Here is a 17,289-nt window from a genome sequence, read left to right as displayed (position 1 = left end):
TGCTTCCACACTGTACGGGTTCTATGATCTATGATAATCAAAGTCCACAAATATGAGGTGCGTGTGGCTGATGCCCATGGTGCATGTCCTAACATGGAAGTCATTTGGAGCAAACAAGATGCCGAAGGTGCCAGGTTCTCGCGCTGATTTCATGCTGGGAATTCTTGAAGTTCAGCTTGTTTCAGCTTGTTTGGTAAGAAAGGAAACTGAATATTAATGAAGTGAGTTGTGATATTAATAAGGTTTTTAACAAGCTATAACTCTCTTATATTAGCAACTCCTCACTGTTTTGAGAGGAACTCACCTCGCCACTTGCAGATGCATAAAAGTTGCAACAAGTTGCTCCAATGTTGAGACAGCCCTCTCGGAACCTCTTGCCTAATTCTACCACAAATCTCACTATAGCCCACATCATTCAGGCATCTATGAGATTTTACCAAGTGTAGCTCTTCATAAAAATATTTAATAGTTGTTTTTGTGTGGAGTGAAGAATTGATGCACCAATGGAGGTGCTGTCTCCCATATGATGTTAAAACAAGTGGCTGTGATTTGCACATACTTCCCCTCCTTCTCCCACTCTAAAGGCATTTGAATATTTGCATGAAATCATACATACACATACAGTGCTTTGCAGTTCTGTGGTATAGTCATGCACAGCAAAGAACCATCTAATTAGATGCACTTCCATTGTAACAGTCCCTTCGAGAAAAGATAGCATTCAAGCATGATGCTGAAGTTCTTATTAATGTAATTTTGAAAAACAATTTGAAAATATATTTAACTCCAGTATTAAAAGTTTGTGACAAGAGGTAGTTGTTTTGAATTGAGTTTCGTTTTTAAAAAGCTTAAGTTCCTACATTGACTATAATGTATTCTTCCCCATCCACAAGCTTCTTGACAAGTTATTAATGATTGTATAATGTATACAACTGAAGTACACAATGCAAGTAAAACCAAAGTTTGTTTGGAATAGCAAGATCTTTGCAGAGGTCCAGGCTGCTTTCTATGAGTAGTCCTTTACAAAATGAAGATAGATGGGAAACTGTAACATCAATAAAAGCTAATCTTTGCACAATGTCTTTTAATTTGATTTATGTTTCAATTTGACTTGGGTTAAATGTGGCACTAAAAAAGGCAAGTTTCATTTAAAAACAGAAGTTTTGATCAAGTCAGTCAGAAAAGCAAGGGTTTCAGTCCCCACTCACCTTCTCTACTTCTTCCTTATCACATTCCTTTAAGTATTTTCAGTTACAAAGATTATGTTGTTACTCACAGAAGGCTCACTGAAGGCTGTCTCTAGATTTTTCAGCTGCTGTTCTATCACTTCCATCCTCAAGTGAAGCTCTCTTTCATCTCGCAGTTGGATAAGGACCTCTTCACCTGGCCCAATCTCTGCCTGACTGTTCACAGTGCCCTGAAGAAAATACGCAGTGAAGAAAGCATTTCAAATTAATTTTGAACATAATTAGGATAATATTTAAAAGATTTTTAGTGTCATATGAATCAAATTCCATATTTTTTCAACTGTAATGTAGTGCTTCTGTTCTACAGTATGAAGCATATTAAATGATATTTCACTGTTATTTATGGTACCACCATTTCAGTTTCATTCAACACTGGATTTCTGGGCACTATGTTGTTTTCACAAAATGCAGTGATACCAATTAAACATTGATTTTCAATCAAAATTTTGTTTACTGCAGGTTCATGCAGTGATGGTATGTTAATTTTTAATTTAATTGTGTATAAGATAAACCTGACTGTCTTTTAGTCTATAATAGGATCTGCTAAATGAACTACTAATAAATTAAGATGTGCAGTAACTTCTGATATATGCTGTTCTGTGCCGTTAAGCCTTTTAGCCAAAATATTCTAAGTATTTTAAGATATTATTACTTGAAAATATCAATAGCAGGAAACATATTGTTCCGGAAATGAAAATGTTATTTTTGAATGTACAAAACTTTTTCAATCTTGGGGAAACAACGATTTACTTTCCATTACAAAGCTAATGTACTTGAGGATAATGCAAATTTTTAGCTTCTCCTGTAATCTCAAAAATAGGTTCAATAAATATCTTAGATTACAAAACACATACATTGAACAAGAAACTATAAAGTGTTGACTAATATAAAGTACGAGATAAACATTTTAAGTAAATCTAATTCCGTGCCTGAGCTGGTACTGACATGCAGGAATATGCTTGTGATCTTATATCCTTCCTATTGAAACTCTGTCTTACTCAATTTTACATAGAAAATGGCGAAACTACTATGACCCCCCAGGTTGAAACTTGGAATGTAAACATACACTTAGAGTCTTGTCCCTACAAATTCTGTGCATGTGAAGCTTCAAAAACATTGTTGTTTTGTTTAAAGAAAGTAAGTTTCTAACTTTGGAGCATAATGAAATGGTTCAGTGATACATCCTAAGTACATGTAAACAACTGCTCATTTGAAAATGAATTACATGATGAAAGGAATTAACATGGATAGAGTATTCTCCAGGAACATGGAAGTGTAATTTTAATACATTTTATTATTTTCAATACATATTAGATTGACTGATTTTTACTGATAATGTGAAGGTCAATTACTTACTCAAGAATTTGACAAAAAAATAGAAAACAACATGACTGCAATTAACATGCATCTACCACGGAAGTCTGCCATTATACTTTTGACCGTTGCTGAAGGATTTATTAGCAATGACTTGTTTCCACTGTGGTAAGATTCTGTCTCTAGTGACCAGGATAGAGAGCTAACATACATGCTTACATGAAAATACAAAACTCCAGGCTCAGCTGGTATTTCTTAAGTGCACTGAAAACACAAGAAGGAATGTCACTTTGCCCCAGCAACAAAGTAACCAAAACTTCTAATTAAATACTATCCTTAAAATACTATGGATACTATGTCAGGTGACTAAAAGTTTCAATTAGATAGATTTTAAAGAGAGTTCAAAAGGAGAAAAGCGAGTAGAGAGCAACGGTGCAAAGGAGAGAATTTCAAACTTTGGGCTATTACAGTTGAAGGCACAGCTGACAAACACTTCAGTGATTAAAATGGGGATGTTCCATGAACCAGAATTAGAAGATTGCAGATATTTTGAAGTGTTGTAGGACCAGGGTAGATCACAGAGACAAGAACTCTAACTTCACTGCATAAGTGCATCACTTCATATTTCACACAAGAACGGGGGAGGGGAGGGGTAGAAAGATTTGAAATCGAGGATGAGAATTTATAAATTAGGACGTTGCTTGAGTAGATTAGATTACTTACAGTGTGGAAACAGGCCCTTCGGCCCAACAAGTCCACACCGACCCGCCGAAGCGCAACCCACCCTTACCCATGCCCCTTACCTAACACTACGGGCAATTTAGCATGGCCAATTCACCTGACCTGCACATCTTTGTGACTGTGGGAGGAAACCGGAGCACCCGGAGGAAACCCACGCAGACACGGGGAGAACGTGCAAACTCCACACAGTCAGTCACCTGAGGCGGGAATTGAACCCAGGTCTCTGGTGCTGTGAGGCAGCAGTGCTAACCACTGTGCCACCGTGCCGCCGAGCCGATGTACGTCAGAGAGCACAGTAACAATAGAATGAAAGACAAAGGCAGCTGTGTTTGAGATAATTTCTAAACTGCATAGGGTTGAATGTGGGAAACCAGCCAGGTGTGCACTGGAATAATGAGTTTTAGAGGTCCAAATGCATGAATAATAACTTCAGCAGATTTCAACTGGGACCTGGGTAAAGGTGGATGATATTCCAGAAGTGAAAATAGGCAATATTAGTGCTTGTGTGAACAAGTGGTCAAAAGTTCATCTTGAAGTCAAATGTGACACCAAGATTGTGAATAGATTTGTTGAATACCAGGTTGTTAGCAGAGAAAGATGCAATTCATTGTTCTTGATGAACGAGGAGTTGAAATAAAGTGATAAATGAGAGTTTTTAAATCAGACATTTAAACCAGACTTAGTTTATGATAGTTATGTAGGAATGTAGAAAAGGGAAAGATTAGCTAGCCCATCTAGCATGCCCACACTCGACTTGGCTGGGTTGTTGTGAATGGGTACTCTCTCCAACCTTGCAGCAATGTGAGTTATTTTTCAAGGTGTCACCCAAATGGTGTGAATGAATCCCTTTCAAGGAATCACACAACACTTCCCTCTGGAAGAGGAATAAAACATGACTGAAAGCAAAAAAAACTGCCTGAAACTACAAAAAATCTCCAGTGTTATAAGAATTCAAATTGTCTTTTCTTTCTTTCAGCCAGCTTCCTGCAGGCAATGATCTGTTATTATCAACTCCTTCATGCATAATTCCCTTAATGTAATCTAAGCTCTAACTTCAGCTGCATAAGTGCATCACTTTATGTTCTAGTCCCTTTTTTAATACGAATATGTTTATAGTTATGCTACATTAAAATGTGACAACTTCTACATAATTGACTGGTTCAAATACAGGACTTCAAATATGTGAATTCTGGAAAATAATTATGATGAAGCTTCCAATGGGATACAAAACCTCCGGACTGCAATTATTGCTATTGATTTTGCCAAGGATGTTATTCTCAGACTGAATGATGATAAATTTATGCTCTGCAAAATCCAATTATTTCAAGTTCACTACTTAATTATAGACTTGGATTGCTAAAATCAATTTGTAGAAACTGAAATGAACTGACAGCCTTCCAATGCTGTAGGTTACGTACTGTTTTAATAACAGAAAGAGTTTATATAACTGCATTGCTCTTATAAAACTAACACAAACTTCCTTTGTCCCCATAACCTCCAAGAGTTAATGTTTAACACCTCAATTTCACTTTGTCTGCAATTTAAGTGTAATGAAATTGAAAATTTGTCTTATTGAACAAACTAAAACCAACTTGACAAGCACAACTAATTTTGAATCCTGCAAATAAATCGAAATGCCTCTCAACCTTCTCTTAGTTCGACACTCCAATAAAGGCATTTCAGTTATCATTAAAGAAATCACACAAAGCCAACAGTCTAGTCAATGAGAGATAGTTTTGAGAAACGAAAACAGATTATTCTTATTATAGTAGGCAAAAGTGATGCCGATGCTGGAAATCAGAGTCTAGATTAGAGTGATGCTGGAAAAACACAGCAGGTCAGGCATCGTCCGAGGAGAAGGAAAATTTGACGTTTCTGGCAGAAGCCTTAGTGTCAGATGGGGTTACATTTCTACTGCATGTTTAGGTGATATATAAAACGTACCATTCTCCCAGTATGCACATTTGGTATCAACCTTTCACATTTGTGCTTTGCAGTACAAAGTCAGTCAAAGTACACAAAATAATAGAAATAGAAACAAAGCAATATGTTTTTCGATCATTATCTTGTGGGTAAATATGACTCAAATTCATTGTTGTGCATTTAATCAACAATTTTGGATCAGTATTAATGACATCAACTGAGTTGGTATCAAAATATGTGCATGGGAATATAATTGTTCATGAAATAGTTTAGTTTGGGTTTGCGCTTACAGCAGCAGACAGTAAAGGAGCAATACTGAAGATATCTCTGTACATTTGCAATTCAGCATTATGGTTTAAATCATGTTGTGCAGCCTTAGAAAATAGTACTATGATAAATGGATTTATTTTAATAGATATATCTGAAACTACTAATATATTTGCTACTAATATTGTAGTATGATTTCAATACCATTGAATCCTGATAACATCAGGAGTAGCCAAGTCTGATAGTATGCTGAAACTGAGATTGATAGATCATTAAGACACTTTGGAATGTTTTCATCTTCATTGATATGAATTCAGATTCTACAGTGTGTGAAGATCTGCATTGTTCCCAATTCACCAATGATCTCGGTATGCACATCTTGGCAAAGCTTTCTAAACAAAAGTATAGAGACATAATGAATTCCATGTTAATTGAAAATGCTTCCAAATCTTTTTTTTTCCCAAGCATACAGCCTCAAGGCAAGAGTTCCTTTAAGTATGCTTAACTAGTGTTCAATTTAGACCAAGCTTACAACTGGATGCCATTTACATTTCCTTGTAAAAGCCTAAAAAATGTCTTCTGCTAATTGCAGCCAAACATAATCTTCATGAAGAAACTGGATGAAGCAGAACAGATCTCACAATTTCCAAAGTCTACCTCCATGGAGTCTAATACCTGGATGTCTTACTGCAAAATAAGAGATGACTTTGTACAATGCATCTGCGTAATTATCTTAACCCTTCTGGCATTCAGTATTTTCAGCAGATTTATTTGTGGAGATACAGGTTAAAATTTCAAATTGGAAATCAATTAAGTGATATTTTTATAATTCAGATTCAAACACACCATCTATAAGGTATCCTTGCAGAAACTATAGCCAATAATGACTTTTATTACTGACACATCTGATTATAACTTGAAGAAGAACTTTCACAAAAAGGTTATTATTTTGTACATAATCATAGCCTTAAACATTAAAGATGAAGATGGACTGAGGCAAAAATTATCATACATAACAATCACAACATATAGTAAGATGTTACATTATGATCATTGTTTAAATCCAAGCCGCAATCATTTTTATAGAACGCAGCCAATTCTTCAAACCTGGAAATACTGATTTCATTATTTTAATTTCAAAGAGGTATAAAAGACAGAAGGATGTCATGAGTACTGCAGTTTTGAGTTCAGGGTAGAAGGATTTAGAATGGGAAATAATAATTTTCAAAACAAAGTGCAAATTTTGGAGTGATTCATGGACAGTTTGCCTTGGTGACTTTTCCTACACAAGTCTCTGCTGCTCATCATTAATAATGAATCCTACTTCCACACTGCTGCTCTCACAAGTGGATGCAGAAGGGCTCACTGGTGCTGGGGATCATGTGGCTTTGATGCTGCTGGCACCATATTTAAACCATTTCAAATGCTGTCAGACTGGTTTGAAGTAGCCCACCTGATATAATGTGATGGCCATATAATGTCCCTGCAAAGGAAAGTGCCAACATATTCTCTCTGTTACCCTATGCTCACTCTAGGTCTGCTACTGCATCCACACCTCCCCCCCCCCCCCCCCAGCCCCCACAGTCAAAGATCTACGACACTCAATAATGCATGCAGCATCTTCCTTCAATGGCTTATACCCACACCATTACACCAAACTATTAAACCTTCCACCCTCTGTGCTTCTTATTCACTCACTTGTACACATCACCACTTTTCCTGTTTTAGGATGGACCACTCGCTGATTGACCATAGACCCCCATTGTCTGAACTAAGAACTACTCTTATTAGACTTTCAGACATGGTCACTTTGTTGAAACACACGAAATGTGTTTGCTGGATAACTTCCAGTCAAATGCTATTAGGTTTGACATTGACATAGCATGGAACCAGAAAGCAACATGTCCGCTCCCTTGACTGTTAAGTGCTCTCAAGCATGATCAGCTGCCTGGCTTTCAATCTACTAAAAATGCAAGGTAGAGATGTTGAGTGTGCCTAAATAAATGCAAAGTGATGAGCACAAAAAAATGCAAGCCAGAAGCTCCTAGATGTACTCTGTTCCCATGCATTATCTCAGATTAAAGAAATGCCCACTTAACATAGAGATGAGAAGGAATTTCTTCTCTTAGAAGATAGGAGTCATGGAAATCTTTATCACAAAGGACTGTTGAGGCTGGGTCGTTAAGCATATTTAAGGATAAGACAGACAGATTTTTAATCATTGAGGGAATCAATGGTCATTCAGAAAAGGCAGGGAAGTGGAGTTAAGGATTATCAGGTCAGCCATGACAGAGCAAGCTCAGTGAGCTGAAGCTCTGGAGGAAGTGTAGATATGCACTTCATCCAAGCTGACATTCCAATATGGTACCAGGATGTGCATTTTCAGACATTCTATCTTCCGATGGCACAGTAAACTGATGTTTTGTGGTGGGCATCATCTAATACAGAAGGAATTCTTCCCAGTTTCTCCGTCAACTGAACTAATAATTCACCTCACCTACATGCAGAGACAATTATGATGCAAAATGAATTTGTCAACATTAATATTGCACTTATAAAATAATTACTTAGAAGAATATCTTTGGGACTGTTTGAAGTGACCATAAATATCTATGTTTTCTTATTATGCCTTAGACATGATGGGTTTTATCTGCACATCATTGGTCCACTGCAACTTTTCTCAAACTAGTCATTACAAATGCCATAATCTGTAAACCACAAGGAGTATGTCATGTATGCAGACTTCTCCTCGCAAAACAAAGGCTAAAATTCTTAGCATTTTTCCACTCAATTATTAGGTCTCAGGAGATCTCCATGAACCCACAGCACAGGGATTGTGCTGCTTTGGGAATGAGAAACTAGTTACATGGCACAGTGCAGCTGTCTTCTGATCCACCCACAAACCAAGTGCTGAATTTTTGAAGAGTAAAACAGGAGACTGAACCATGGCTCATGTACACATGGTTGAATTTTTTTGCTGTTATGCTGTTAACTCTGTGGTTTTCTGTAAAGTGTGAACATTGCTTCGCAAAGAAGCTTTATAAATCTAAATTAGGGGGCCTGCCTACAAAGGTACTCATGAGGACATTCATGACCTAACTAGGTTTGGCAGATTCCTCATTGCCAATGAGCACCGCTGAGCATAAGGAAATGCTTTCAAATAATCACTTAGTAAACGACTGTTTTGGGAGTAATTGATCCAGTTCTTATGGAATGAAAAACTTGCCCGAAGGGTGTTGCTGTCTAGTTCTATTAATATACTAGAGGGAGTGGGCCTTTAACTTAGTGGTATAGTTTCATTTTCTGTGCCAAAGCTCTGGTTCTAAATCCTGAATGACATCCCACAGGGTATTCAAGTCTGGTTGGTGTGGGTGACTCCCTTCTCATCAAACGTGTTGTGGAAATACATATATTCCTCCTATCATATGGGACAAACAACCTATTGTTTCCTCCCAGTCTCACATTTAAAAAAAAACATACGGGCATTTGTTGGCCATCAATACAATTCATATCAATACCATTGCTATTTTTCATTCAAACCTCCAAACAAAAGCTCAACCATCTCATACAGTGCCAATCCATTACTTTCCGGACCACCTCTAACACTTTGACATGATCGTCACTTTCCTTAGTCTCCTTTAGCCACAAGTGAAAAGCTCACGACTGGTTTTGTATCTTTTATTCTCTTCACTAATGAGCTGCTTAGGGTCACCTATTAACTCTCTAAGAGGGTTATGCGTACAAGCCCAAATCATTCTTGTATATCAAAAAAGCATTCATTGGCAGCCACTAATCTTTGTTGAGCCCAGTCTCCTGCCTGACTGTCTCCTATCCAGCAACTAACTTTCCATCCATGCTGTTATAATTCTTCTTAAACTATTTATCTAAAATTTTCAAATAGATTTCCTGAGAATCACTTCACCAAATACCTTCTCAAAATTCTTATATATCAACCATATTTTTTACTTAACTAGTAAGTAATTTCTTCAAATAAAAATACTTAAATTTGTGAATTATGACTTGTTTTTAAGAAATTTGAGCTGAATGATCTTGATTAAATCATTCACTTCTAAACACCCATTAATCTTTATCTCTTATTTTATTGAATCAGTGGTTGAGCAAATTATGTACAACATATTCTGAAACCATATTCCCTGGAAGAATCCCTTGCAAGCTTACAAAAATAAATGAAAATTGATTATCTCTAAAGTCAACTGAAAAAAAAACTTATTTTTAACAAATGTATCAACTGAGTGAGCTGAAAATGTGTTGCTGGAAAAGCGCAGCAGGTCAGGCAGCATCCAAGGAACAGGAAATTCAACGTTTTGGGCATAAGCCCTTCATCAGGAATGAGGAAAGTGTGTCCAGCAGGCTAAGATAAAAGGTAGAGAGGAGGGACTTGGGAGAGGGGCGATGGAGATGTGATAGGTGGAAGGAGGTCAAGGTGAGGGTGATAGGCCGGAGTGGGGTGGGGGCGGAGAGGTCAGGAAGAAGATTGCAGGTTTGGAGGGCGGTGCTGAGTTCGAGGGAATCGACTGAGACAAGGTGGGGGGAGGGGAAATGAGGAAACTGGAGAAATCTGAGTTCATCCTATCAACTGAGTGAGTCAGAAGTAAGAATTGACAGTGACAAATTTTAACTTTTATTGATTGGAAGAAAGTTCATTTGCATTTTATTCAAGACCTTTTACTGAAACATTACATCCCTTAATAGAATCTTAAATAAATTCACAGATGACCCAAGAAGCAAATAACTTGTACTTACAAAGCATTTGCATAACATCAGGATGTCTTAAAGTGCTTTAATTGTTAAATGTCATATATGTAGGACGTGCAGCAGCCAATTTGTATTCAACAAATTTCCATAAACACAATGTGATACTGACCAGACCATTTCTTGAAGCAATGTTATTTGAGAAATAAATATTGTTCAGAAAACCAACCTCTCATCATCACTGCACTTGAGTTTCAGACGACATGATGTGCTTAAAGCAAGCAAGGTTTGAATGCATAACCTTCTGACTGAGAGCCAAAAGTATTACCCCAGTAAACTAAGACTGAAATGAAAATCCAAACAAAGAGCTTTCTAAAAGAGTGCAATGCAAACTCATCCAAAGAAGAATAAGTTGTTGCTTGATCTGGTCCAACTGTCGGAATACCAGTAACAAATGAAAGTTATTCAGCTCATCAGGTTTGTACTGACAATGTGCAATAAAACGAGCTATTATTTCCTCTGGTTCTTCACCTGACTAAAAACCCCTAACTTATATCTATCTTCTTCCAAAGGGAATGAGCCAGGATTTGCTGTTAAAGAATTGGTGAGGCTAATGGCTCTTTTTGCTATTTATGTGTAAATTATGCAGCTACTTCAGAACAGGAATAGATATGCCGTCATACTTGAATATCCCATTGTATATGTATATGCTGCATCACTGAACTGTAACTTAGTGTCTGGTTCACCCATAAAATATACTGAATGGCATGAAGTTGCTGAATTTGTGTGGTTATTACAAACTAAACTCACCAAAATGTAAGTCTTAAAAATGTTCCACAAAGCACTACCTCTTGTAGGTAAAATGCTGTCCTACAAAATGCTGAAACGTTTCAGGACAACTTAATAACCTATATAGATTTGAAACATTGAAGGTTCATTAATGATGGAAGGCTCAAAAGAAGGTTCCTCAGATTACTCTCATCTTACTGGTTATCAACAGCACCCTGACTAATCTATAATTAATCTCTCGACTGCATGTACTCAATTTACAGGACTAATTGCAGCCTCATCCTCACTCTGAAAGGACAAAGGACTCTGGTGGGACCAAGTGCCTGACTCAAAGTTTGAGAGAAGATTCGTAGCTCGGGTGCTCATTGTTGTGGTTCTGTTCACCGAGCTGGGAGTTTTCCTTGCAAACGTTTCGTCCCCTTTCTAGGTGACATCTTCAGTGCTTGGGAGCCTCCTGTGAAGTGCTTCTGTGCTGATTCCTCTGGCATTTATAGTGGTTTGAATCTGCCACTTCCGGTTGTCAGTAGCTGTCCGCTGCAGTGGCCGGTATATAGGGTCTAGGTCGATGTATCTGTTGATCGAATTCGTGGATGAGTGCCATGCTTCTAGGAATTCCCTGGCTGTTCTCTGTTTGGCCTGTCCTATAATAGTGGTGTTGTCCCAATCGAATTCATGTTGTCTGTCATCTGAGTGTATGGCTACTAGGGATAGCTGGTCTCAGACATCAACTCACCAGGACAAAGGACCCGATACCCAGCAGGAGCAAAACCAACGTAGTGTACAAAATCCCATGCAAGGACTGCACAAAACACTACATAGGACAAACAGGAAGACAGCTAACGATCTGCATCCATGAACACCAACTGGCCACGAAACGACACGACCAGCTATCCCTAGTAGATGGTGTTGGACGGGATTAGGGGGCGGGGGGCAGTTTTGGGAGTGGGGGGCAGTATTGGACAGGGTTAGGGGCTGCACCTTGTGCACTGTGTGCTACTGCCTTGTCTCCTGATCGGGGAGCAGACTTTAAAAACTCCAAGCCCCAGAGGAAAGGCATTTAATCGATTGACCAAATAATCAATTATCCGAACGAAATAGTGTCCGCCCATCACGTTCAGATAATCAAGATTCCCCTGTACATCATGTGCCTTACCCTCATCTGCTCACTTGGTCACCACCTTGAAAAGTTCAACCAGATTTGTTCGACATGACCTCCCTCTGACAAAACCATGGTGATTATTCCTGATGAAACCTTGCAATCGTTTGGGAGTTGGTTAGCTCAGTTAGCTGGTTTGCAATGCAGTGTGATGCCAACAGCACAAGATCAATTCCCATACCATCGCAACTTCGCCCCGTGCCTGAAATGTGGTGATCCTCAGGTTAATCCACCACCAGTCGTTGCTCTCTGTCTCTAAGAGAAAGCAGCTCTATGGAACTATGACAACCTTTAAGAAATAATGCACCACTACCTTCTCTTTTAACCCTTCCCTGCCTGAAAACTCTCTACCCTGCAATGTTATGTTGCCAGTCATGCGACGGCAATAACATCGTATTCCATGGCAAGATTAGAGTGGTGCTGGAAAAGCACAGCAGGTCAGGCAGCATCTGAGAAGCAGGAACATCGATGTTTCAGGCAAAAGTCCTTCATAAGCAATGAGGCTGGGAGTCTCGGGGGTAGAGAGATAAATGGGGGTTCTGGAGGGAAGGTAGCTGAGAGTGCAATAGGTGGACGGAGGTGAGGGTGGAGGTAATACCTCAGAGAGGAGGGTGAAGCGAATAAATAGGAAGGAAGATTGATGGTGAGACAGGTCACAAGGATGGTGCTGTGCCAGAAGGTTGGAACAGGGGTAAGGTGGGGGGAGGAAGTTCACATTGATGCCATGGGGTTGAAGGGTTCTGGGGCAGAAGATGAGGCGTTCTTCCTCCAGGTGTTGGGTGGTGAGGGAGTGACGGTGGAGGAGGCCCAGGACATGCATGTCCTTGGCAGAGTGGGAGGGGGAGTTGAAATGTTCGGCCAAGGCGCGGTGGGGTTGATTGGTGCGGGTATCCCAGAGATGTTTTCTGAAGTGCTCTGCAAGTAGGTGGCCAGTCTCCCCAATGTAGAGGGGACTGCATCGGGAGCAACTGATACAGTGTGGAAGTGCAGGTGAAACTGACGGATGTGGAAGGCTCCTTTGGGCCTTCGATGGAGGTGAGGGCGGAGGTGTGGGTGCAAGTTTTGCAGTTGTTGTAGTGGCAGGGAAAGGTGCCAGGAGGGAGGGTGGGTTATTGCTTTCCTGCTGCTCAGATGCTGCCTGACCTGATGTGCTTTTCTAATACCACTCTAATCTTGACTCTGATCTCCAGCATCTGTATTACTCACTTTTGCCATCGTATTCCATATGTCAATCCACACACTTAAATCATCTGTCTCATCTTTACCTTGTATTAAAGTAGAGTCCTTATAACTTGTATTAAAGTAGATGCCATCCAGTTCAACTTACCCTCTTGAGACTCATCAAGTCTGAATACCCTCTGCCTAGGTTCCTTTTCTAAGGTATGCTGTATCATTATTGAACCAACACACTGTTTCGTCTGCTGCTGCTGAACTCATTTAGCTCCTCCCAGCAGCAATAGCAAACCCTCCCGCAAGGATGTTGATACCATTCTGCTTCTGGTGTAGACTGACCCATTAACGGTCCCATTTCCTGCCATTTGTAGTGAATGCGTTGATGTTGTGACGTGTCTTTTTCTCCAAGAGATCTTTTTGGAGACCTTCAATAGACATTGAAACTATAACCAACCCATTATCAACTGAAACAGCTCAGCCTCGGAAAAACCACACTACTCAGAAACTGATCAATTAATTCTTGCAGCTGCTATTTGCAAAACATCAGCTCTAGATTACTTTTACATGAAGTTAATTTTGCAGCATTTCCCATGGCTTAGTAGGATCACTCCAGTATGCCTGGGGAACTCTGTGTGAGCCCTCATTTCCTTATTTTCGATCCTTCTTTTTACTGCTTGCTTACTTGTTTTAAGAGTTAAATCTAAAATATTAAATTCTACCTTTTGCTCAAAAAACATAAATTCAGATAGAGCAACTGCGACCCTTCCAAATCATGCTGGGGAATTTGATAGCAATCATACTCATTTCATTGTTGTCTGCAAATGGCATAAATGTCCAGGAGATCTAAAATAGTTTATAAAGTACAAGCTTGCTCTGCATGGAGATTTAGTAATCAAGCTGTTCTCATTCCCTTCATATATTCTGTGCTTTTTTAAAATTCTGTCCTATGTTGCTTTCAGCTGCCATTTGAGTTCTTATTATTGTTGATAAAATGCTTTTTTTCTCCTTTTTGAGCAGGAATGACATCCAACGATCTCTTGATAGACCTACAGTTTCCACAGTCCAATTTATAACTATAGTGATTGTAATGAGGTCAGCCAGTAAACCTCACTGGACCAAGTTAATAGCCCCAGTCAGCGAGCCCTGGCTGACAGATATAAACAAGAGTATCAGAGGTTCTGTTCACTCTGAGAGCTGGCTCTGATAAAGCCAGAACAGTGTCAAGTACTATGCCCGCATACGTAAAGGGGGACATGGTGACAGGATACCAGCCTCTGTGGAGTTATTTCAGTTACCAACTATCTGCCTGGACAGGCTCACAAATCAAGTATTCATTCATTCTGTGTTCATATTCCCTTCTAGGCCCCAGTGCAAAAATGACTCCTGCTCTTTAAGTCTTTTTGAAGTCTGCTGTGGTTTTCAAGTTCTCAGGACTGCTTTTCTTTCTAAAGCAGACCCTTCCTCAATACAGACTCCTCCCCCCACCCCCCAAACCTATACAATAGGACTTGAACGGATAAATTTATGATTGAAGCAAGAATGCTTCCACAAAGTCAATGTCAGCATCTGTATGAACATATCTGGAGCTTTAAAAGAAGTAGCTTAGCACTGAATAGGGTCATAAGTGGCAGATGTTACTGATGGAGTAAAAGGTGTTATACACATGGGACCATGATTCGTGGATACCTATCATCCATGAAAATTTAGTGTTGGAAATGTTTATGGAACACTAACTAATCAGTAAAGGATAGAAAGTAATTTGAGGCAGCTATAAGAAAATGCATTACTGTAAATACTCATAGGCAAATGAAATTAAAAGCACAATACTTATTCTATAAATTTCTTTCGCGTGTTTGCACGTAAAGTATCATGCTCCTAAAGCAATAAAGGTAATGCTCCATGATCAATATAATATATTCTTCGTCACAGCACTGGCTTGAGAAATTAGAATATTTATTTTGACAATTGCAGGATAAGGTTAATTTTCTTTGATTCATAAGAAGATTGGTGCCACAGATTTGTACAAGACATTCAAAATGAATATAGATATAAGCCTGTAAAACAAGTTATAAACATGCCACTCTATTATGAAGGGATTTCATAAGCTTCTGAGTGAAGAGAACGATATAGCATATGCAGCATGTGACTCAGTTAAAGTTGCCCAATGATGTGTCACTGGTAATGTAGGCGTCTTGGAGAGTGTTTCCTTGCCTTACAGAGTCTGGAAGGAATTTCCCAGTTTCTCTTGAAATTGACTGCAGATTTTCTCCTCTGTTTTTGTCTCTCCAAGGAGCCAGCATTGCTACCAGTTGGTGCATAAGGTCCAGTGAATAGCAAACTTGGCTTTTCTCACTCCCTTCATATATTCCGAGCTGAGAATTGAAATATGTCGTACCTATGTCTGTGCATGTCTCACTTTTGGAGTTCTGACATTCAAGACAACTGTATGGAACTGCTGCCTAGTTCTAATTGGCCTGTGTTCAACAGACTAATAAATCCTTCAGTGGATAAGCAATCCATTGAAACATATCGCATTCTGAATCAAATGAAAGAATTACTTCGCTAAAATGTCATTGGTTTATTCTGCAATGCAGCAAAATAATTGTTTGCATACCACACAGAGACAATGCATCACTTGCATTACTAATATTGAAAATTTTAATAAAATACAAACACGACCTATCTGTTGAAGCAAGAGATTTTGGCTGTCCTTTAAACCGCATAAGGCAGCCCTGACTTCAATGACTTCAGCAGCACAATTTATGACACCACAAATGCTTAGGCTAGGTCACAACATTTCAACTCTCCCTTCAATCTCAGCTGCACTCATTGACTTTGCCTTCATCCCCCTCCACAAACAAAATACTCATATTTGCACCAAACTTGTAAAATTTAAACCATTCCATGACAATGTGTACCAACATCCTAAGTGGAGGACTTCCTGCAATCTACTTTAATTATGAACTCAGTGAAGAATGTCTTGAAGCTCCGAGAAGTTCAGGTTTTCTCATGAATATAAAACAAAAGTGAAAATCTTTATAAAGTTAAGACTTTTGAGTCTAATAAAGAACAGCAAAGACATTAATTTTTGGATCAACAATTATTTAGGAACAAACATGCATAGTGCACTAAGAATTGCTCCACTTTGAAACATAATTTGCTCTAGCTTCCACATCTCTTCATGTTAACAGAATTATATTGCATCATAAGCTACCAGATAACCTCCTAAAAATAGCACATCAACACATTCTACAAATATTCATTATTACTTTCTAATATATAAATTGTGTGTTATTTCCGGATATATAATTCAGAATTTATTATGTTACTGCATATATCACTTCAATATTATACATAACAAAGGTTTAAGTTGTGCAAGAAGGAGGAAAGCTATCTCTCAAGACTAGATAAGCATCAGCCTGTCACAGGTGTATTTACATATTCCAGCCATCTCTTTCAGCATCCTAACCTACCAACAAGACAGATGAGCCAAAGCCAGGCCACAGTTACATACAGATGAGTAAGAACAATTTTAGGCACCTTCAGAGTCCCTGAAGTCTCATTACTACAAATGAAATGAAATACAGGGAATATCACAGTGATCATTTTGTCCCACAACTGACAATTGAGTACCCATCCATATGGAACAATACTTAAAAGGAGATCACAGGGAAACCCTTGACAAATGTTCTCCATCAAGCTGGCCCAGTAGCCTCAACATGGGCTAAGAACTGGCCAAGCCAGAGTGGAATTTCATTAACAGTAATAAAATTAGAATAGGGAAGTAACCTGCTTAATCTCACACCAACCAACCTATCAGACATAATTGTGACTTACAGCTATGATGACAGTTCAGCTCTTGTGAAGATAAATTATCATCTCTAACAACTCCTTCACGGTGTAGGACAGTATTAACACCAAACTAAATGAAATGAGATAAGGATTGATCTAGCAGAGCAAGGCTGGACA

General features: G+C 38.8%; 1 protein-coding gene across 1 annotated transcript in view; it reads right to left on the bottom strand.

The window, feature by feature from the left end:
* Window positions 1-17,289, bottom strand: part of fsip1 (fibrous sheath interacting protein 1) — a 409,361-nt gene that overhangs the window by 172,393 nt on the left and 219,679 nt on the right. Inside the window, exon 11 of the mRNA XM_060828363.1 lies at window positions 1,274-1,414. Coding sequence (XP_060684346.1) covers window positions 1,274-1,414 — 141 coding nt within the window. The remainder of the gene's footprint in view (window positions 1-1,273; window positions 1,415-17,289) is intronic.

The sequence above is a fragment of the Hemiscyllium ocellatum genome, chromosome 8, assembly GCF_020745735.1.
Source record: "Hemiscyllium ocellatum isolate sHemOce1 chromosome 8, sHemOce1.pat.X.cur, whole genome shotgun sequence".
Classification (NCBI taxonomy): domain Eukaryota; kingdom Metazoa; phylum Chordata; class Chondrichthyes; order Orectolobiformes; family Hemiscylliidae; genus Hemiscyllium; species Hemiscyllium ocellatum.
This window is presented reverse-complemented; position numbering and strand designations above follow the sequence as displayed.